Below are 22,641 nucleotides of genomic sequence, written 5' to 3'. Positions count from 1 at the left end.
TTATAGAGGCAAAGGTCCCGAGAGAGATTCTCCACCGTCCACTTGTCACGATTTGGTGCATTGTGTAATTCTAATCCAGTCGGGTCCATGCGGGTGAATTCGAATCCTCTGAGATATCTCAAACTTTACGTGACTTTATGGTAAATCTCAACCGTTTAACTACGTTCTGCACGAATCTCAAAGAATACATAATACTGACCCCCTACGTCACCTCCGAATAGGCACCGGACACGTCGGTCACGCAAAAGTTGAGATATCTCAGAGGATACGCACTCCATGCGGGTTGCCTGAAACGTGTCCCGAGAAGATGGTAGATATCTCACGATAAATAGGGTAAAAGTAAAATAATATACGTCTCCAATAATGTCCCCTGATTATTCTAGCAGTTTCCTCCTGATCTGTACCGCTAAATAATCAGAAGAATTACGAAATAAGTTACTAATTTCCGTGCAGTAGTATAATTTTTTTTAATGTTATTGATAAAATAAATATCTACGAATTCTCTATGATAGTGTAACTCTCCTTTTGTTTTCTCTCTCTTGAGTTTGGCTATTTTAATTGCCACCGACCTTAAAAAAAAGTATGGCTATTTGAAAATTTATATTTGTTATAACGAGATAATGCTGTAATAAACCAATCCAATATTCGATCTAATAACAAAATCATAATATTAAATTAAAAATAATAAATTTTTTTGAATAAAGTCTCTAAACTTGGTTTCTCACAAAAAATGATGAGTGAACTTATAGTTTATCCATCTCTATAAGTCATTGAATATTGAATTTATTCCAATCCATCCACATCTATAAATATACATTTTTTGTTTGAAAAAAAAAATGATAACGTGTGCGCCAAAAATCAAAATCAACAAAAAGACGTTATTCATCTTTGTCAAAGGATAAGATGTTATCTCACTGTTATTTTTGACTTTAGAGTTAGCAGATTAGGATAGAAAACTTGTCAATGCTTTCTTCTATGAAATATCTTTTTCATGATTACTGTAGGACTTATAATTGTGAAGGGGTTAAATTTTTAGGATAAACTTTTACTAATGTATGGCACACTTTTAAAAAGTCATTTTATTAGGTTGTTTGGTAACATTGCAACTTCCCATCATATTGGTAGAATAGTAACAGTACCGTCTAATGATATTCTAAACTATTTTAAAACTTGTGATAAAATAACACTGCTATGCAAATGCTATATAGCAGTGATATTTTGCCTAAAATATATATATATATAGAGACAGGAGGGATCGGATGACACCCTTTTTTGGTGACATCGAATAATATTGTACATTTTCAAAGTTTTCAAAGTCCAAACAGTCGATCCAAACCGTTCAACATAATGAATATGTTAAAATGTGCTTGCAGATCAAATTTTACATTTTTTGGAATTTGTTTACTATTTATTAAGTATTTAACAAAATTGCTATATTCAGACCGTTGAATTTTTGTACCCATCTTAATAAATAGTAAAAATATTCAGAAAAATATAAAATTTGATCTGCAAGCACATTTTAACATATCCATCAAGTTGAACGGTTTGGATCGACTGTTTGGACTTTGAAAATGCACTGTGTCATCCGATATCATCAAAAAAGGGTGTCATTCGATCCCTCCTCATATATAAATTTATAAGTTAATTTTAATATACTTGTTTATTTTATTAATTTTAATTGATCGCTTGATTTCATGTTGAATGAATTTGAAAATTCATAAATTTTACATGTAAACACATCATTTGTAAAAATGTATCAATTACAAATGTTTAGCTTTATTGTTTGAAGCCTATATAATAAGTTTTCGAAATGATAACACGGCATGCCATTATACTCTCAATAGCCCGCCGACCAAACATCTTATGTTTGAGCTAAATTCGTGAAGCCTACTGTTATATGCGGATAATAATTTATTACGCTAAGCATTTAATTAATTATGCTAAGCATTTAATTAATTATGCATCAATCATACATCAACAAAAAAATTGGAGGTGTGTAATCCCTTCTTATAAGAGCATCTACATCTCTGGTATTATGAAAGTTTCTAATATGATGCGGTAATTTTTAATCAAATTTTATGGATGTGAAAGAGTTTCTTATTTGGAAACTATACAGAAAAGTTTCTCATTTATAAACTCTATCATGGTCAAATGATTGACTGAAATTATTTCTCATTTTAATTTTATCACTGAAGTGACTTAATATAAATTTTAAAATTAATTTCAGAAATATAAGAGTTAAAATTTTTATAGATCTTAATTTATAAAGAGTACTTAACAATTATTTTGAAATTTATTTGAGTTGCTGAAAGAGATCCACCTCTGATAGATAAATAATTGATAGATAAACCCTAAACCCTAAAATTTTTAATCAACGAAAGGAGACAAAAATAATTGAACATTAATTTGTTGGAAAAAAATATGATCCGTACATTTATAATGACTAAAGTAACAGTAAAAAGCAATGATCAATGTTTGAACTTTCAAAGAAAACAAGGAATTCAGTTGTCGTATTTGCACTTATTACTGTTAATGACTTGATGGATAGGGTTAGATTTGTATAAAGAGGGGACCACTGGCCACCGCCCACGGGCCACGGGCCAAGGTCTTCTAAAACGGATCGGGTTTGGATTTAACTAAGAGTGTCAATCCGATTTATAACAATTACATTATAATTGTTAATTGTAATTAATTCAATATAAAAGTCATTTAATTTTAGTCTTAGTTAGACAATCGGATTTTATGAATTCGACGGATTTCATTTAAAAAACCTTGTTTAAGAAAACACAAGTTTCTCTAAATAAAAATATGAAATATCCTAAACTAATAATAACACAGACAAAGTTATAAATTTTGAAAATAAAATTAATAAAATTCACATTGTTTACACTTTACACAGTAATATTACGATTATATTCTAATTATATACAAATGACACTGAATGACGTATGAAAGTATTAATATCAAGTATTGCAAGTATTTATATCTATGTACTGAAGTATTTATACCTATGTAGTCAAGTATTTTTGTTAGAGGAAGGTTAACACAGGGAGAATTGGAGAACGTTGATGTAGCAGTGATACGGGGTCCCACTACTTCATTAGAGGAAGGTTGATGTGAGAACGATTGGGGGACTGAAAAAAAGATAATCATAACAAGTTACACATTAAAATATTAATATCTTATTTTTCAAATGTTAATATTTTATCTTTAAAGTATTTATATCTATAAAGTTGACGCGGAGATGAGTACAAGTTACACATAATTAGTGAGGATTATAGAGGAAGAGTGGAATATTATTTTAATTTAGATAGATTCCAACATAATCTAGAGTTATTATTTTAATCTTATAATTGTACTACATAATTATGTTATTACGATCAAGAATTTAATTTTGATTTAGAACTAACATTTTAATGTATATTATAATAAAATATTTGATGTATGACGTTTATGAAAAATAAGAAAAATATTATTTTTTTTAAGAAGAGAGATTTTCCAAACTAATAGATCGGAAGAGTCTATTACAAAACATAATCTCCAATATCAATTTTATTCCAATTTAAAATGAAACCGGATTCAAATTCGGATCCGAACAGAATAAATACCCAGACTCTATCCGACTCAATAGCAACTCTATTATTATTATTTTTTTATTTTTTTTATGAAAAGCCAACTCTAATTGGGGCCTAATGTTATACACATCTTTAGATCTGCTATAGCCTATAATAATAGAAGTGATGGCGATCTTTCTATCATTATCACATGCAAGTTGTACGACCAAGAACGAATTATCTGAATTAAATTTAAAAAAAAAATCACCTTCTAAAACGTCAAGATATAATATTGACTATTTTTAGTTTTGATCCCGACAATTCTGATTAAATAATGAGAAATTGTAGTTATCACTGTTAATTTTTGTAAGACATAAGTGATTAAGAAAATAAATTTTATTTGCTACCGATGCAGACAATTCTTTTTAATTAAGTAAAAGTGAGAGATTAAGTCACTCGACTATTTTGATATTCACAAATAATTTTTTTCATCTAATTTAAACCTGCAACGTGGACGCAGACAATTTTGTACCAAAATTTCATCTTCTTTTTACAAACTTGGACATGTGTTACGTGTGTTATTTTTGTGATTCACAGCCCGAAGGCCAATTTGTAAAAAATCATTACTCGAAAAAAATTAAAATTGCAAAAGGAGCACGGAGCACCTAGCTTTAGTGACATGTTATTGAAATAAAAAATGGTTTTCAGGCATATATATATATATATTTTTTAATTTATCGAATGTTTTACGGCAACAGAAAGTACCAAAATAACCGTCATACATATTAATTTCCCAGTACAGTCGGTGTATCTCTTTGTCTGGGAGTATCTTCTGATGCAATTGTCAACAACAAATTCGTCCATAGCACTTCAAAAGGTGATAGGCGGTTGCCATTAATGCACAGGAGCGCAGCGCTCCGCCTGAAAAACTATTCTTTTAGGAGCATCATAATTAGACCTCAAAAATATTTACGAGCGCATCCCATATTATCTAAATTTCATTTTCAGCACTAATATTCAAATATTTAAAACTTTATTTATAATATTTTACAATGCTACTTGCAAACATTTAAACCTTTATCTGTAAGCATTAAAATTCTAAATCGATATAGTTTTAACTCCTAACTACTTTTGTTTTCAAGTCAAAAACAGAAACATTCATTTCACCAAATTTTTTTAAAAAAATTTATAATCACTCTCGTCCATTTTTCCGACGATCCGTGATGAATTTTGTGAATTTAAAAATACGAACATTTTTTATCTGATTTTCTCTTTCAAATAAGATCCACGAACATTAACTTTTGAGTTATATTTGTGTTGTAATTTTTTTTACTACTTTAAATCTCTTTGATTTTCAGTTTTTTTATTTTGCTTCAAAAAAATTTAAACCTCTGTCTATAAGCCTTCAAATCTTTCATATAAACCACATATACAAACGTATAAATCTCATTAATAACACTTTAAATATCTAGAATAAAGCATATAAATCTCATGGACAAAAAATTTAATCCTCAACAATAACACTTCAAAGCATATAAACCTCAACAATAACACTGCATGCACAAAGCCTTGAAAATTTTAATGGTTGTAGACTGAAATTTAAAAACTTGAAAATTTAAAGTGCTCATGAGGATTTAAAAAAAAAACAAATGACTTCAAAATTACTCAAAAGTATTTTTTATAGATCTTATTTGAAAGATAAAATTGAATATAAAACGTTCATATTTTTATATTCGTAAAATTCATCACGGATCATTGAGAAAATTAATTAGAATGATCAGAGAAAAAATAAAAAAAGTGGGTGAATATATATATTTTCCTTGAAGACAAAAGTAGTTACGAGTTAAAACTATCTAGAAATACTTTTAGATAGATGTTTTAATGCTTGCGAGTAATATTTTAAAATATTATAAACATAACTTTAAATGTTTGGATATTAGTGCTAGAAATGAAAGTTAGACAACATTAAAAGATTTTTTTTTTCTATTAAACTACTTGGGAGAAGCGCTCGAATATGATGACTCGGGGGCCATAACATTTCTCTATTCTTTAATCTTGATCGCTCACTTCATGTTTAGGCCTCAACTATTCTGCCAAATAAGATTTAAACTGACTGGTTTATTATAAAATAGGTTTAAAATTAATTCGGTCTAAACAAACCTAAACTAATTGAATCTCTCTAATTTATTCAGGAGAATGCATTTTTGAGTTTAGTTAGTGTATTTATTTATTTATTGTTATATTAAATTGAGTTAGTGTATTTCGTTATTTTTTTCTGATAAGTCAAATTTTGTGAGTGTAGTTGTTTGTTATCAATTTTAATAAAATGTAGAGATATTTAGCAAATTGAGTGGAAAAAAAAAATCTAAATTGCGGAGATAGTATTCCGATTGCATACTCATTGCATGTGTATTTTATTCCAAGACAAAAAATCATTTGTCAATTGTTTATCTATTATCTATCTCTCTTTGGATTTTTCTCCTTCTTGCGTGCGTCGTATTAAGTTTATTTGATGTTTACATACATATCCAAAAGTTGTACCAATAAATAATCGACATCTAGATGAGAATTTCAAATTGCTAATTTGATGTAGCTCGGCAGGTCGCTGTTTCTGACCAGCAATACTGTACCAATTCGATAGTGTCAGGTACTGATATTGTAACGTTCTGTCACGTTCAGAAAAAAAAAAAATTGAGTAATTATTAATTACGGTTATATTTTCTTTTCATACTATAATAATAAAGATTATGTGTCTTTTCGTAACATATTATATTTATATTGAAAACACTAGTATGTTTCTTAAAAAATATATATATTTCTAAACCAATATAATTATTACTATAAAAAAAAGAATGAAATAGTAGAGTTCTTATACTTGAAGAGAGATTTATTTAACCCAATTAAGGGAACTGATCGGCTTAATTTCATTGGAATGTTGCACTGTTTAAAGGATGACCAATTCACGCATATGATTTGATTAAGGGACTACTATATTAAGCGCACCAATTGAGTTTTTGAGCGCTGAGATTTGTAATTTCAATTTTGCCCTTACTCATTCTTCCGACTTAATTAAGAATGAAGTGAGCCCTAGCTAAAAAATAGTGAAATACGTATCCTCACTTGAAAATTTTAACTTGTACTCTTAAGTAACTTGCTTCTATTCTCCTAATTGACCCGAATAAAAAATAGTGAAATACGTATCCTCAGTTGAAAATTTTAACTTGTACTCTTAAGTAACCTTCTATTCTCCTAATTGACCCGAATAAAAAAATAGTGAAATACGTATCCTCAGTTGAAAATTTTAACTTGTACTCTTAAGTAACCTTCTATTCTCCTAATTGACCCGAATAAAAAATAGTGAAATACGTATCCTCAGTTGAAAATTTTAACTTGTACTCTTAAGTAACCTTTTATTCTCCTAATTGACCCGAATAAAAAATAGTGAAATACGTATCCTCAGTTGAAAATTTTAACTTGTACTCTTAAGTAACCTTCTATTCTCCTAATTGACCCGAATAAAAAATAGTGAAATACGTATCCTCAGTTGAAAATTTTAACTTGTACTCTTAAGTAACCTTCTATTCTCCTAATTGACCCGAATAAAAAATAGTGAAATACGTATCCTCAGTTGAAAATTTTAACTTGTACTCTTAAGTAACCTTCTATTCTCCTAATTGACCCGAATAAAAAATAGTGAAATACGTATCCTCAGTTGAAAATTTTAACTTGTACTCTTAAGTAAAGAAATTAAATTGTATACTTCTCTCTTATTTCACAATTAATTCAAGTCAATTTCTAACTCCTCCATCCTTTGCATGTGTCACAAATCAACAGTATTTGCACCACTAGTACTGCCTTATCTCAGCCTAAGTCTCTGACACCAGTATTTGTATAATTTTGGAGTTGGAAAATATTCTCCGATTATGTTCTCACCATAGTGCCTGCATACAGACAACCCATGCAGTGTCCCATATATGATGTTGAGTTGTGTCGTGCGACACGTCATTACTACACCACAACTCGATATGTGAGGTCACATTGCTCGGCACGTCATTCTTTTTTTTCGACAAAAGTGGTATTTTACCACCGGTTTCATTACGAAACAAAAAATTTATACAACATGTCCAAAATAAAGTGCTAGCATACAATCCATTGACACCTAATAACCAAAAAAGTTAAAAAAAAATAAAAACTAACTAACAACAAAAAGCATACTAGCATAACATGAAATAGTAATACTAAATGGAATCAAAAATGGCAATATCATTAGAAGAGGAGGCACTAGCTGATGAAGATGAAATACTGGGCGGAAGGCCAACAGCACAATCAATAGCATCAATAACGGCTCTGTCACTCAAATAATCAGCTAGGTCCAACCCTTCTAAACCAAGACCAGGGTCCTCGTCTAAATCCAGCAGGGAGCTGTCCTGGTCCTGTGCATCCGTGTCGGATAATACTATCAGAGGCCCTATCTGAGGCAAAGAAGAAACATCAAAAGGCATAATCATAGATAACTTGAAATAAGAATTATCTAAGCGCGACTTACACCAAAATGAAGTTAAAGCAATAATAGAAGCAGCTATAGACCTAATAGAAGGTATAGGAGAATTTTGAAAACAAATCTTATTTCGTGTTAACCACACAATCCAAAGAGTTGCAGCCCTAATCAGTTCCACTAATAGTGAATCCTTTAATGGAATCCAATAATCGAAATACCAAAGATCAGACACCTTAGTATAATTAAAAAGAAAGTTGTTATGGTTACCAATCCAAGACCATAAAGAAGAAATAAAAGGACAAGTAACAAAGAGGTGATCTACAGTTTTTGGGGCACCACAGAAAACACAATCAGCAGTACCATGCCAACCCCTTGATTGTAAATTGCATTTAGTAAGTATTTTATCGTGCCTAAGTAACCAAACAAAAACCTTAATCTTAAGTGGAATCTTTGCCTTCCAAAGAGTATTGTAAATACTAGTTGGAACACCTCGAAAGGACAACCATTTATAGAGAGAATTTACAGTAAAAAGACCAGACGAATTCCATCTCCATAATAATCTGTCAGGACATAATGAATTTAATGAATAAGAAGAAAAAAGTCCTAAAAGTTGTAACCATTCAGAAAATATAATACCAGTTAATTGTCTATTAAATTGAAATGAAAAGGGAAAATTAGTGAACACATTTGCTACAGTGATATTAGGGTTAGAAATAATTCTAAAAAGATTAGGGAAAGAACAATATAAAGCACAACTGCCATTGCCATGCCATCTATCGAACCAAAAAGAAGTATTGGAACCATCGCCTACAACCCTACTAATACCCATATCAAATATTTGAGTAAGATCTAAAATACTATACCAAAAAGATGAAAAACTATTAGAATCTAAACCATTGAGATTATATTTGGCAATGAGAATTGATTTCCACTTCCCATCAACAGTTGGATCTTTAAATCTAAACCACCATTTAGCTAAGAGGGCAATATTCATGTAATTTAGGTTTAAAACACCTAAGCCCCCATGAATTTTAGGCAAACAAACAATTGACCACTTAATGAGATGATATCTCTTCCTTCCAGGGGTACCATTAGACCAAATAAATCTTTTCCTAATTATATCAATTTTATTCCTAATGGTGACAGACATTCTATAAATTGATAACCAATACAAGGGCATAGATGTCAAAACAGAATTTAATAACGTAACCCTACCTCCAAGAGATAATAAAGAACCTTTCCAAGTTTGTAATTTTTTCTCTATTTTGTCAACTAAAGGAAACCAATCAGAAACAACTAATTTTTTCCAGTGTAAAGGAACTCCTAAATATGTAATTGGCAAAGTACTTATTTTACAATTTAATTGACTAGCTAAAAGAGAAGTTTTCTGAGTGGATAAATTAAGGGGAATAAGTTCACTTTTATCAAAGTTAATTTTCAAACCAGACAAATTTTCAAAGCCTAATAAAAGAAATTTCAAACGTTCAACCATAAGGGAATTAGCCTCTAAAAATAATAAAGTATCATCGGCAAAGTGTAAATTCAAAACCTTAATGTTAGTACCTAAGCTAGATAGTAGGCCAGCCGACTGAGCCTTACTTAAAATCCTACTAAGAGCATCAGCAACAAGATTAAAAAGAAGAGGGGACAAAGGATCACCTTGCCTAAGACCCTGTTTACAATGGAAGTAGTCACCTAATTCTCCATTAAACGAAATACAAGTCCGTCCACTTCGTAAGATATCACCAATCCAATTAATGAAGAGATTACCAAAACCTCTAGCAGCTAATACCTCAAGTAAAAAAATCCAATTAACCTTACCAAAGGCTTTCTCAAAGTCAAGTTTGAGAAGGATGCCTTTCTGTTTAGATAACCTAACTTGATGAAGGATTTCATGTGCACTAATAATATTATCTCCTATTAATCTGCCTTTAATAAACGCAGCTTGAGAATCATCTATAAGAGGATCTAAAACTAAAAAAAGCCTATTAGTTAATAATTTAGTAATAATCTTAAAGCTACAATTAATAACACTAATCGGCACGTCATTCTTAATAAAATATTTTTTATTATCTCCTTCAAATCTCATTTTGATTCCAAATTGCTCTTCTGTACATAAAAATGAAAATGGGTAGATTACAAACACAAGAGTAGTGATACCGTGTAATATGTCAGTGTTCTGGAGAACAAAAGAGGATGTTATTCATAAGTTTAACGATTGATCAATGACTTTTGAAGATGATATTAAGTAGACTTTGATATACTTCTGATTTGTTCAGGACTTAAAAAGAGTCATAGTAAGTGGCTTAATTAATTACTTGGTAGAAGATAAAGAATCATTGTTTTTAGCTCCACGTACATATACTACTTACTAACTGCATGCATGGAGTTCTGTTACATTGTTGTGAACTTGTGAGTGTTGCCGGAGGAGAAAGACCACCTGGTACATAGTGCACGGCGTATCCGGAACGCGTGCTAATACGCACGGCTAAGAACACGGCACGTCTCAAAATTTTGATGTGCTGGCACGGCAGAACACGCCGAAACACAGCACATCACAGTTTCAAGTCACTATTGTCACTGGCACAACCTTCTTCTCACCCGAATTCAAATCTGGAGCCAACAAGTGATGGATCATGCATGCAGGAAGGAAAGACCGAGTCACTACACCATTTAGTGAGAAACAACCCTACTTTTAGTATCAGCCTCATACCTCTTCTATATACCTTAGCGAACAAGGAAAGTATATACATGCATTAATCAATTAGGCACAGGATTCAGAAACTTCTTTTCCCATTCCTCAACTACATACAGCTAGCCACTTTCTTAAATATAATTAATTTAGCAATTAAACTTAAATTCCAACGTCTCTCCCATGAAAGCTGGATAAAAAATTCATTTCATTCCATTTTAATCTAATTACTATTTATTTTGAGAAGCCGTCCAAATTTATATTTCGAACACTGGACAAAAGAAAGACTCATTCTTCATTCTATCACACTTATCTCTCTCACCCCCCTCCTCCTTCCATATTTCTCCTCCATTTCTTCACAGCCGCCGACCCAAGAAAATCCAAAGAAATCTTACTCTTGCAAATTTGATTGAAGTTCCCTCTATGGTCCAAATATTCATGCTTTAAGGTAATCTAAAATCATGATACTTTAATTATAATTGTTGTATAAATTTCATCGATTTAGACATGATAAACAAATATTAATTAGAGTAAATTATAGTTCTTAGATTGTAAGAATTTATGATTTGTATGTCTCTAATATAATCTGAAATATTTTTTAATAATAATTTATTTATTATAATAAAATCTAGAATTATTCTCTTTAATTTATTATTTACTTCTGATTATATAGTTTGACACATGTTTATTATAACGTGTTCCTTTCATCAAGTTATGAAGATCTGATTTCAAAGTCGATCGGATTAATTATGATGTATGTTTTTGTATTTGATAACTCCAAGTAGATTTTTTTTATAAACTCACTAATTATTATTATTAACATTATAATAATTTCAAACTACTTTGTTTATTGGAAGGAAACAGATAAGATACTTTGATCTTTATTTATATACATGACGATGTTTAAAATAGAAATATTTTCTTATTAAAATTTTGAAGTCAATAGCTAATACCTATAATTATTCAGTACTATTTTATAGAAAACTATTTTTTTAGCAAATATAAATGTAGAAATTTTGGTTTAAAAATAGATTTCAGAAATATAAATTTAAGAACTTCCTTATTTAAAAATAAATCCAGCAAATAGTTTATACTAAGTTGTTCAATTATAAAGTTATATTACTACATTAGAATCCCAAATTTACTATATATTGAATTAATGAATACATTAACTGAAAAATAAAAGTTAGAAATAATAAACATGTTAATATAAATATAAGAAGTATTAAGAAATGATAAGAATACGAGAGTAAGTAAACATTTCTAAATAGACATATGTTTATTCATTAGGTTGGATGTTTGAAGATTTAAGAGACTTAAGAGACGGTCAATAATTTATTCAGATCTTAGGTGTGGATTTCTTAGACTTTATAAAACTATTTTACTTGTATCTTGTCATTCAACTGTTTATTATTATGTCATTAGTTAGATTTATGCATGTTGTTTTCAAACCATTCGTATGACTTGAGTAGACATAAATAAATTACATAAATTGATTCATATATTGTCCAATGGACTTGCATGAATAGGATGTGTTGACATGGCATGAATTGTGTGATTGAATCAATGTGTTTTGAAATGAACGAATAAGGAAAATGAACAAGAGCCAATATGTTTGCATATTGGGATGTATACATTGGGTCTAGTGTTCGACTGGACCCCTCGTTAACGTGACTGTAGGCGAAAGCGGTCTTGTCACGGGTCTAACCCTAGCGTCTGGCGGGAGTTCCGCGGTTGGGTTGGCGGTTTCTTTCGGCATCGGGTGGGAGTTCCGCGGTCGAAGAAACAAGAAAATTAAGTGGTTTCTTCCGGCGTCTGGCAGGAGTTCCGCGGTCGGAGAAACAAGGAAAATAAGAAAAGAAAATGAAAAGAATATGAAAATAAACGTAATAGTAGTACATGCATTTGCATTAGAGAAAACATATGCATTTTATCTCTTTTCATATTTGTGAGAAAAAGATAAAGGTTTAAAATTCTGGGCTGGAACTAAATCATGCACTGAGAGAAGGTTCGATCTCTCACCCGTTTCACTTTTACGTTGTGTAGTTTTTCTGGGCTGGAACTAAATCATGGAACTAAAATTCTGGGCTGGAACTAAATTGCCACATGCTGTGTAGTTTTTCTTCCATTATTCAATAATTAATAAATTGAACCGGTATGACAGTGTTTGTGTTACTATCCATGTTGGCAGTGATCGTTTGTTTAAACTTTTTTCTTATGAAATAAATGTGACTTTATATATATTGTTATTGATAATGTATGTGATGTGCATATGTCTTACGTAACAATACGTGACGAATTGTCTTAGAGTGTGATAGATATGATGTATTTGTATGGTACCAACATCAACCATATACTAGTACATGGTATACCAGTTTGATTTTATAGTTGTTCACTAGGTAATTTAATACATATCTCCTTTTTGGCATCATGACATTTTTCTCAACTTTGATTAGATAATTGAATTCAAGCACAAATCTGATCAGAATAATGTATAATTTATTAATTTTCATTGAATATGTTGTGATATATATAATTACTTTTTATATCTTTAGGGCTAGTTTAAGAAATCCATTTTATGTTACAGATATTAAGTTTGAGCATATAGCATTGAGACTGCATTGTACTTATTGGCCTGGTAATTGATTTTATTGTCTCATATTTAAGATGAAATTTTTTAAATTTACTTTCATTAATATCAAATATGCACGTAAAGGAAGTAAAAAAAAAAAAACCTTAAATGATGACTTAACTTCAAATTTCCTTGCTTAAGTCATGCTTTAAGTTTTAGACCTCAACTAAACATAAACTAAACATGAATAATATAGGCCGGCCTAAGTTAGAATAACCAATTTAGACTTCAAAAGCTTTAAGTCACAACCAAACACCACCTTAAAGGACTGAATTTTCGCAAATTTATTATTATTATGTAGTAATAAATTTTTGTTAATTTTGATGTTTAGATATAAATGTTATTTTTGAGAACTAAAATAAGTTATATTAGAAAGAAGCTAGAAATTGTAATAAACATATTTTTTATCGAATTATTATGAATTATTTTTGTAAGCTCTATATAGCAATAGTTTGATAGGAAGAAGAGGACTGATCCTCGGCAGTTCTATTCAAATCCGACATTAGCAATTTAGCATTAGTGAAAAGGTTTTAAATTGTTCGATTTTTTGTCCCACGATTTAAAAATTGAATAATCACAAGATTTGGAACCGAAGTGTGATACATATCATTGACTCGTCTGAAATTAGAAAATTTTATTGCAATCCTTTCCTTATCAGCCCCCTTCATAAATTTGGGCCCATGCGAATATTATGACGGTACTTAATAAGTTTGATTTCATAAGATTGAAATTAATGAGCTGGATTATTATGACGACCTAGCCAGCGCTGGATTTTAATTTTTGCTTTTCTTTTTAAGGCAAATTACCCAAACTTAAATGATAAATTAATTGGGCAAAAGTATAACAATCCACAAAGCAAAAGTGAAGAATGGCACTATATGGGTAAATAAAGATATTGACAATGATGTTTTGATTTCATGCAGCACACAAATAATCGAGTCAAAATGAAAAAAAACAAAAAAAAAAACATACTCGTATGTTGTACAAAGTCAAAACAGCACTGCCAATATCTTACTAATTGATAATGGCAATTCAGGAGTATTAATTCTGATTTTCATGGTTTTGCTGCAGGAGGCAAATAAGATATACCAATTAGGAGGCTTCCCCATCCCATTCTCATCCAAAAATAAAGCAAACTGAGACCAAAATAAAAAAATAAATAACAAGTACATGAAGATTCAAAGAAAAGAAACAATCAAACAACAAACCTTTTCTATTGCTTATTTCATGTACAAGTCATACAATACAATAGTACACCTTCAAGCACCTGGGATGACATAATCTATATAAAGCAACTAGGAGGCTTCCCCCATCCCATTCTCATCCAAAAATAAAGCAAACTCAACAAAAAATAAAAAATTAATAACAAGTACATGAAGATTCAAGGAAAAGAAACAACAAACCTTTTCTATTGCTTATTTCATGTACAAGTTATACAATACAATAATACACCTTCAAGCACCTGGGATGACATAATCTATAATTCTATATACAAACGCAAAACAATCCACTCAACTAATGGGAATTTTATCCCCAATAATTACAAAAAGGACTAATGTAAAAAGAAACTAGCAAACCTCACAAATTAGCTCATCTAGTATACTATCAAAAATCTCATCTCCCAATTCCACCACTAAATGTTCCCTCTCTCTTGGATAATTTAACCACCCATCATTTTGCAATGAACCGTCAATGAAATTCTTCCCACTAAAAGAAATTTCTGAATTAACATAACAACTAAGTTTTTTCCCCAAATCCTTGATCAAACCATTCTGCAATGAATTTGATTTTGGAACAATGGTGTAAGATGATACCAGTGTACCATTTGCAAGATATTTGTTAAGATTTTCACGCAATGTTTCGTGAATTAGAGCATATAAAATGTTTTGATCAAGTGACATGTTTTCATCATAATCAAATCTCCCAAAATCATAATCAAATTTTGTGAAATCATAACCGAAAGGTATTTTATCATTCTCTTGGTGTACTTCTTGGAGAAGAACATTAATTATTTCAAGGAAATCTCCATCACTGAACCCGAAATTCTCAAATAGGTCCTCCAAGTTGTCGAGCTCAACATCATTCTCTTGAACCAATTGCGATGGTAAAATATCATAATTGGCAAGGGCAGGATTTGCACTTTCACCAAAAGTTTCAGAATCATCTGAAATATCCTTCAGATTAGGGCCTGTTATATTATATAAACCTGCATACAAGATTATATGATTTAGGTTAGTGCACTCAGTAAATTATACTGAAATGAAAAGTACTTCAGGAACTATATAAACGTTCTTACGTATTTGATTTTATCTTTTGAGATTGTAAAGTAGTTATATAAAGAGCCCTAAATATGATAAGCCAAATAATTGCATATAGTAACTTTAATGCATATGAAATGTTTTGCCCACCCAGTGGATAGAAATAACTCAGGAAACCAACCTTCCATGTTTTGAATTTTCGAAGATATGGGATCATCCAAAAATTCAGAATCAAGAACGGACAAGGAGCTTTCTTGAAATATCTCATAATCACTGATGTGTCGGCCTACTTCATCTTGCACAGCAGCAAATTCTTCTTTCTCTTTCACCAAGTTCAAATTTTCACACTCATAACTCTCCGAAGTTTCACTTCCAGAACCAACTCCTTTTGCAACATCTTGTACAAATGAGATAGATTTGACCCCATTCGACAATGCACATGTTGCACCTTTTGAATCTCCGAAAGACTCTTCTTTAGTCAACCTCGTGTCATCTACCACGGTTTCTGATGCATTCGAGATAGAGTCAGTTGCTTGTAATGAAAATACTGCACTGTTCTGTTTTTGTAAGGGCCAGTCTTTAGTCAGTTTGGTACCGGATGGCACGGTTTCCAGTGTGCTGCTAGGATCCTTCCCTTGTGATGTATTATTAGCCATTGTGTTTTCTTTGAAGGACTGATCTGTGGCCAGCCTTGAACGAGGTTGTGTGGTTTTCTGTGTGCTTTCTCTTGAGAGAGACTCCAGGAGTTGAGAATACCGACCCACTGAATCAGAGAGAGATCTCGATCTGTTCATCACCTTGTGTGTGCCCTCTCGGTCATAGGTGACTGAAACAGATCGGAAGAGATTTAAATTTGATGAAAATTTCGAGTGTTCAGGTAGCTTTTGTCCGTATGGGATTTTGTGAAGCACACTCTCCATTGTAATCATCTGCTTAATGCTTTTGTTGGTGACTTGAGGCCTATTTTGGTTGCTTTCGGCATTTCGGGTTGCATCATCCAAGTTGCTCGTGTAAGGTGACATCGAGTCAGGGTGTATTTTGGATAGTGCTGAGGAAGACCTGTTACTATTTTTCTCTGTAATGAGAGAAGGAAATGAAAAGCATCAGCGATTGGTTCAATCTCAAATTAACTGCACCATATTGGTACCTTCTGGAACTAGTATGCACATTGCACTGACCAAATAAACAATTTGTGATTCATTGAGGCAAAAAAGTGATGTATTCTGGTAACGTAAAGAAGGATTGAAATAAGGTATTGTGCAATTGATCTTATTCTGAAATAAGGGAATCAAATTTTGGTACTGACAACTGAATTGACACTTTCTAGTTAATGCTTTCAGTAGCAACAAATTGACCAGTCTATTGCTTTCCTGATTAATGTGGTCGTCTTAGTATTTACTAGTACCAGTGTGATGCCACAACAACATTAACATGCAACAATAAAATAAAGTTCATTAATAACACTTCGAAATTTGAGACCAAATAGTACATGACTGGGTGGGACAGGCATGAAATAATACAATACTAGAGTACAAGCTAAGGATCATTAGGAATTTATACCTTGAATCACATTTAGGTGTCTTGGTAAGAGAGAATCATCTTCATTCCTAGAAGACGAATCATTTGCCATTATGTCAACATTGCCATGAGAACTACCACTCACACTATCACTGGTACTGGTACTGGTACAGGTACTAGATAGTTTAGATTTTTTGGGTTCCAAGTGATGTATGGAGATGGTACGCAACAGCTGGGGTGACAGAGGAAGAATCTTTTGCTTTTGATCTTGTTTCCGGTAGAACTTCTTTGGAATGAAGGATTTCAAGAGGGATTTTGGTTTTCCAGAAGGTTTTTTCCTGGAACTGTGCTTCGATGATGTCTGAAACAATGCAAAACAAGCATGAGAAGATGTCAGCTCTTAATAGGTACAAGAATCTTTTGTTTTTATTTAAGCCAGCTTCTAGGTACAAATGAATTGAAGTGTTTCAATTCCAGTTCATTGTTTGCCAGTACATAATAAATGGGACCGAACTTGTGCTTGATTTGTTTTTTAATAAATAAAATTTTTAGATTTGTTTTTCTGTCTAGTTAGGCAGTCTATATTTCAGGTGTGAATACCAAAACCAGGAAAAATACATACATTACATGCATTACCAGCAATAGTTACTGAACCAGTAGTTCTTCATACCGGTATGGACCAACTGGTACCAATTAAAGAAAAGATAAAATGGTCAGACTTACACTCGAGTCACTATCCATATCCGTAGAATTGCCTTCTTGACTAAGCAAAGGAACTTCCGAGCCTTTAAATTTACTTCCTGAAAAATTATATTCATTCTAATAAGCACAATAACGTTTTTGTATGTTTTAATCTTTCATAATTACCAAGTATCACTGTAACTGTACCTTCATGTTGGTTATAAACTGGTACCCTAAACTTTAAAGCCAGTAGTTGTGAAGGTTTTCTAATTGAATTTGAGCTAACCCAAATTTATCCGGTACCTGAGATGATTTTGAGTCTGTGCTGAAAATCGAACCACTGAAGGAGGGCCCACCTACAGCCTCTGAAATCTCTCATATACACATGTGACTCTTGGTGTCGTAATGATGGCCCCGCCATCAAATAAGCAACTAATTCACACGAAACTAATTCCAAATTCCTTTTCTATTTTCTTTTTATATATCTTAGTCGACTTTATCCAACCTGTTACATGATCGAGCAAGCAGCAAAAAGACAGATATAATATTAATAATTATAATCCTTTGATCTAAATATATTTCAAATTTACAAGAAGGAAAGGTCGGAAATCCTTTGCCATTTATAGAGTAAAATTAAAAAAAAACGTACCAACTAATCCAAAAAACCCAACAACCAAAATACAACATCCGCTAATTGTTTGGCAAAAAAAATTATCCAAAATAGGTATCCATTGTGAACTAAATATGTGCGGGTGTGAGTGAGAGAAAGGGGGGAGTGGTTTAGAATCATAGACGATCTACCTCTAGCTTTCTTGCCTCCAAAAGTACATCCGATCAATAATTTTGAGTCATTTCCAAAAAAATTCGAATCAAAAGGGAGATTGAAACCCACTAAAACATATCCTTGTTTCGTCATAGCTAAAACCAAGCCTATATAACTTGTCAAACACACAAAAAGCTGTCTATTCCAAATAAAAAAGGAGAGAGAGAGAAAAGAAAGAAAGCATCGTACCTTGTTCGGAGGAAGATAGGAGGCAAGAAAACAACAAATTGGGATACAACTTCCTATAATCTGGAGGAATTTAGGTTTTTCTAATCTAGTTTCCTTTTTCTCTCTCTCTTTTACCTCCTCTTGAGTGCCGTACGGTGATGTGTAACATGTGTTTGAATGATTCCACCGATGGTGGATTCCCCCTTAATTGAAAAGTAGGCTAACGACTGGTCCATTTCGACGAGCTTAATTAATGAATGAAGAAAACCTATTTATGATTAACAAATACTAGTAGTCAATACATATACATACTTTGATTAAATTGGTTATTGGTGTTGGTATAGATTTATGATCCTTTGGCGCGCAACAACCCGCCGCTCAGTTGTCAATTAGAGCAGAATCCCTGAAGTAACTCAAAACTTGAGTTTGGATATCAACCGTCCGATTAGAATTTGCACGAATTTAAAGATTCACCGTGCATTTTACCTCAGGCCGGATTGGGTTGGATCTGATCGGACGGTCAGAATCAGAAAACAAATTTTGAGTTACTTCAGGGGATCTGGACCGTTGTCAAGTGGGCAGCTAGTGATCTCTTCCTCTCCGGTCGGAGAATTTAACATTTCTTTACATGCGCTGATTGGTTGCTCTCTTGTGGGAAAGAAATGGAGAGCATCTGCTGTTTATTGATTTCTTTTTTGAATTTAGAGCATGCAGACATTATGTTTGGTGTTTAACAAATGGAAAAAAAAAAAAAAAAATCAAATCACCTCAAAATTCGCATTTCTAGAAGACTGTTGGTAAAGTTGACGACCCAAATGACTTTTCCGTTAATTAATTGTTCCCAGTGTTGATTATTAACGACAGAGTTGCTTTTTCTCTGTTTTTCTTTTTGCCAATCCAATTATTTACTTTTCAGATTTTACGGGAGCAATATGAATATATGATCCGTTGTTGTCAGCAACGACAGAGTTGCTTTTTCTCTTTATTCTCGGAGGTGCGGATGAATCAAGAAATAAGACGAAATAGCAGCTAATTCAATATTTTACAGGAATAACGGAATAGTAGCTAGTTTGAACTATTTTTTTGTTGAGAATAATGTTTTTTTTTTTTTATCTAAACATGTTGTGTTTTGAATAACTCGTCAGAAATAGTAGCTATTCATGTGTCTCCCAAACGTACCCTTATCTTTTACGCACGGCGACCTTTTTATAATTTGGAATTTGATAATTAATCTCATATAATATATCTAAATTTCCTTCGTTTTTTCTGGACATGGAATATATACATGCATCGTACTTTTGTATAAGATGAGAACTTAATTTTCTTTCTTCTTTAAAAAGATTCTCATGATATTGACAAGTCATGATTTGGTCATAATCATGTGCTGACAGCCATCTCTGGTGTGCGTGACAGCATAAAACAGAATTATAAAGATATTTACAAGCTCATCTGTACTTTAAGTCTGCAACTTTTAAAAATTAATAAATGATTTAACTGCGTATTTTTTTAAAAATTATATTTGTGAATGTGATTATATTGTTCCTTAATTCATACTTAACCCGAATTTTTTATTAATAGAAATTAAATATTTAAAAACAACAATACTGTTGAGTTTTATCGAAAACTAAGTAGACCGGGTTGCCTAAACCCGTCCTACCGGACGGATCCAAATACCCCGTCCCGGTTAATCCTAATACCCTTTGCCGTAATAAAAAAAAAAAAAAAAAAAAAAAAAAAAGACACCCGGACGGATTTAGAAGACCCGTCCCGGAAAAAAAAAAAAAAAAAAGGAAAAATGCGGACGGGTTAAGGCGTCCCGTCCAGACGCAAAAAAAAAAAAAAAAAATAACCCGGACGGGTTAAGAGACCCCGTCCTGTCCCCAGCGCGTAAAACCCCCCTCCTTCCCTTTCGCTTTCGCTTTGCTCTCCTCACCCGCTGCTCTGCCTTTTCCTTCTGTCGAACCCAGCCAGCAGCGACGCAAACCGCAAGAACTGTCGGACCAAACCGGACGAGGCTCAAGGACGGACTAACACAATCCGTCCGGATTTCACCTTGGTGGCTGCTGTGCTTCTCCATTCCTCAATTCCTCATTAAAGGTTTGTTTTTTTTTTATATATAACTAAAATAAATTAGTGTTAAAATCTGTTAATTAATAATAATTTATATTTTGATTTGTTATCAAATTATGAATTATAGTAAATTTTATTAATTTGTTAATTGCATTTTAAAAAAACTAATAAATTAGGGTTTTAGAATTTGGAAAAATTGATTTATTTTTAAACTCATTTGATATGGTATAAATTAATTTAGTTTAAATTAGTTCATAGCATAGAATTAAGAGTGTTGATTAGGGTTGTTCAAATGGTAAAAATTTAAAATCGAAATAGATGAACCGATTGAACTTTCATATAATATGAATTTGATCGGAACCACCCCGGTTTATTTGTTAATATCCCGGTTTATGAACACCCCTAGTGTTGATAGCATTATTTTAATTATTCTTGAGATTAACTATCTACTCTCAATTATTAGTTGCAATTTATTAGATATGAATAATTCATAGGATTATTTGGACAATATTCTAGGCTAAAAGTTCATAGTTCATTAATTTTAGATTTTTTGGTAATACAAGTAATTTAGGTAATGTAGGTACTTATTTTTCTAATCTATTATGAAAATAAATTGAATTAATTAGATTTCATTTTATTAGTTTGGTAAGTGTATTTTGCAAGAAGTGATAAATTAGATAATTTATTCAACTCGTATTTTATTTATTTCTCAATTTATTTATTCTTGTGAGTTTTAGAGTTCATAGGTAATTGCTTAATTTAGTAATTTATTTAATAATGTTAGTGGTTAGTAAATTTAGATTGTTATTATTTTTTTTTTAAATATCATGCATGCAGAATGTCAATTAGTCGTGATTCGGGTGGCCCTTCACATGCTGCAGCTGCACATGATGATTTTGGTCTTGAATCGGCATGGTCAGCAAATAATTTTAGCAAATTATTATGGATGCCGCATGACCAACATAAGGTCTCACGAATCCATGATGTTGTAAGTTACTCCATGAATCATATAAATTTTTTTTTTATAGAATGATATAACTATTTGAATTACAATATTTTACTTTAATTAAATTGTATGACATTGACAGGATTACAGAGATGTAGGAGTGGACCCTCGAGGTATCTGGACTAAGATTAAGTACAACGACCTTTGCAAACCATTCTTGCTTAGTCTCGGTTTGTATCAGGTTTCTCAAATGGCTCACATAAAGATTGACCCATCACTCCTCGCTGGTCTCGTGGAGCGATGGAGACCAGAGACCCACAGTTTTCATCTTCCCGTGGGAGAGATGACAATTACGCTACAGGATGTTTCTTGTCTCTGGGCGCTGCCGATCGTAGGGTTACCGGTGACAGGTCCTTCAGACCGTACTTGGTCTATCTTAGTGGATCGACTTCTTGGAAATGGAACCGCAAGTGCGGTGCTTAAAAAGAAAAAGAGATCGGGGCCAGACGAAACGCAAGAGGTTCGAACAATTTCTGGGTATGCTATAAGTTTGAAGGAGTTGCGTATTCGATTTGCTGCAATGCCAAATACGAACCCGGGTGAGCCGACAGAGGAGCAGATACGGCAGTACACAAGGGCGTATGTACTCGATTTGTTCGGGTCTATGTTTTTTGCTGATTCGTCGGGAGATTCGGTTCCGGCAATGTATTTGCAATTTCTAGAAAATCTTGATTCCCCGGAACAGTACAACTGGGGTGGGGCTGTTCTAGCTTATCTCTACAGAAGCCTTTGTGTTGCGGT

At 32.1% G+C, this 22,641-nt stretch overlaps 1 protein-coding gene across 2 annotated transcripts; it reads right to left on the bottom strand.

The window, feature by feature from the left end:
- Positions 1-14,767: 14,767 nt before the first annotated feature.
- On the bottom strand, positions 14,768-19,023 carry LOC144572172 (uncharacterized). 2 transcript variants are annotated; one of them, XM_078321610.1, is made up of 6 exons: positions 18,846-19,023; positions 18,137-18,338; positions 17,876-17,952; positions 17,195-17,513; positions 15,816-16,709; positions 14,768-15,582 (listed from the first exon to the last, which is right to left on the bottom strand). In XM_078321610.1, the coding sequence occupies exons 2-6, from the start codon at positions 18,252-18,254 to the stop codon at positions 14,945-14,947; spliced, it is 2,046 nt and encodes a 681-aa protein (XP_078177736.1). In that variant the 5' UTR covers positions 18,255-18,338; positions 18,846-19,023; the 3' UTR covers positions 14,768-14,944. The 2 variants fall into 2 exon arrangements, with proteins under 2 accessions (XP_078177736.1, XP_078177737.1); XM_078321611.1 differs by lacking the exon at positions 18,846-19,023 and having other exon boundaries at positions 18,041-18,174.
- Positions 19,024-22,641: the final 3,618 nt, after the last annotated feature.

The sequence above is a fragment of the Carex rostrata genome, chromosome 20 (assembly GCF_964058835.1).
Source record: "Carex rostrata chromosome 20, lpCarRost1.2, whole genome shotgun sequence".
Lineage (NCBI taxonomy): Eukaryota > Viridiplantae > Streptophyta > Magnoliopsida > Poales > Cyperaceae > Carex > Carex rostrata.
This window is presented reverse-complemented; position numbering and strand designations above follow the sequence as displayed.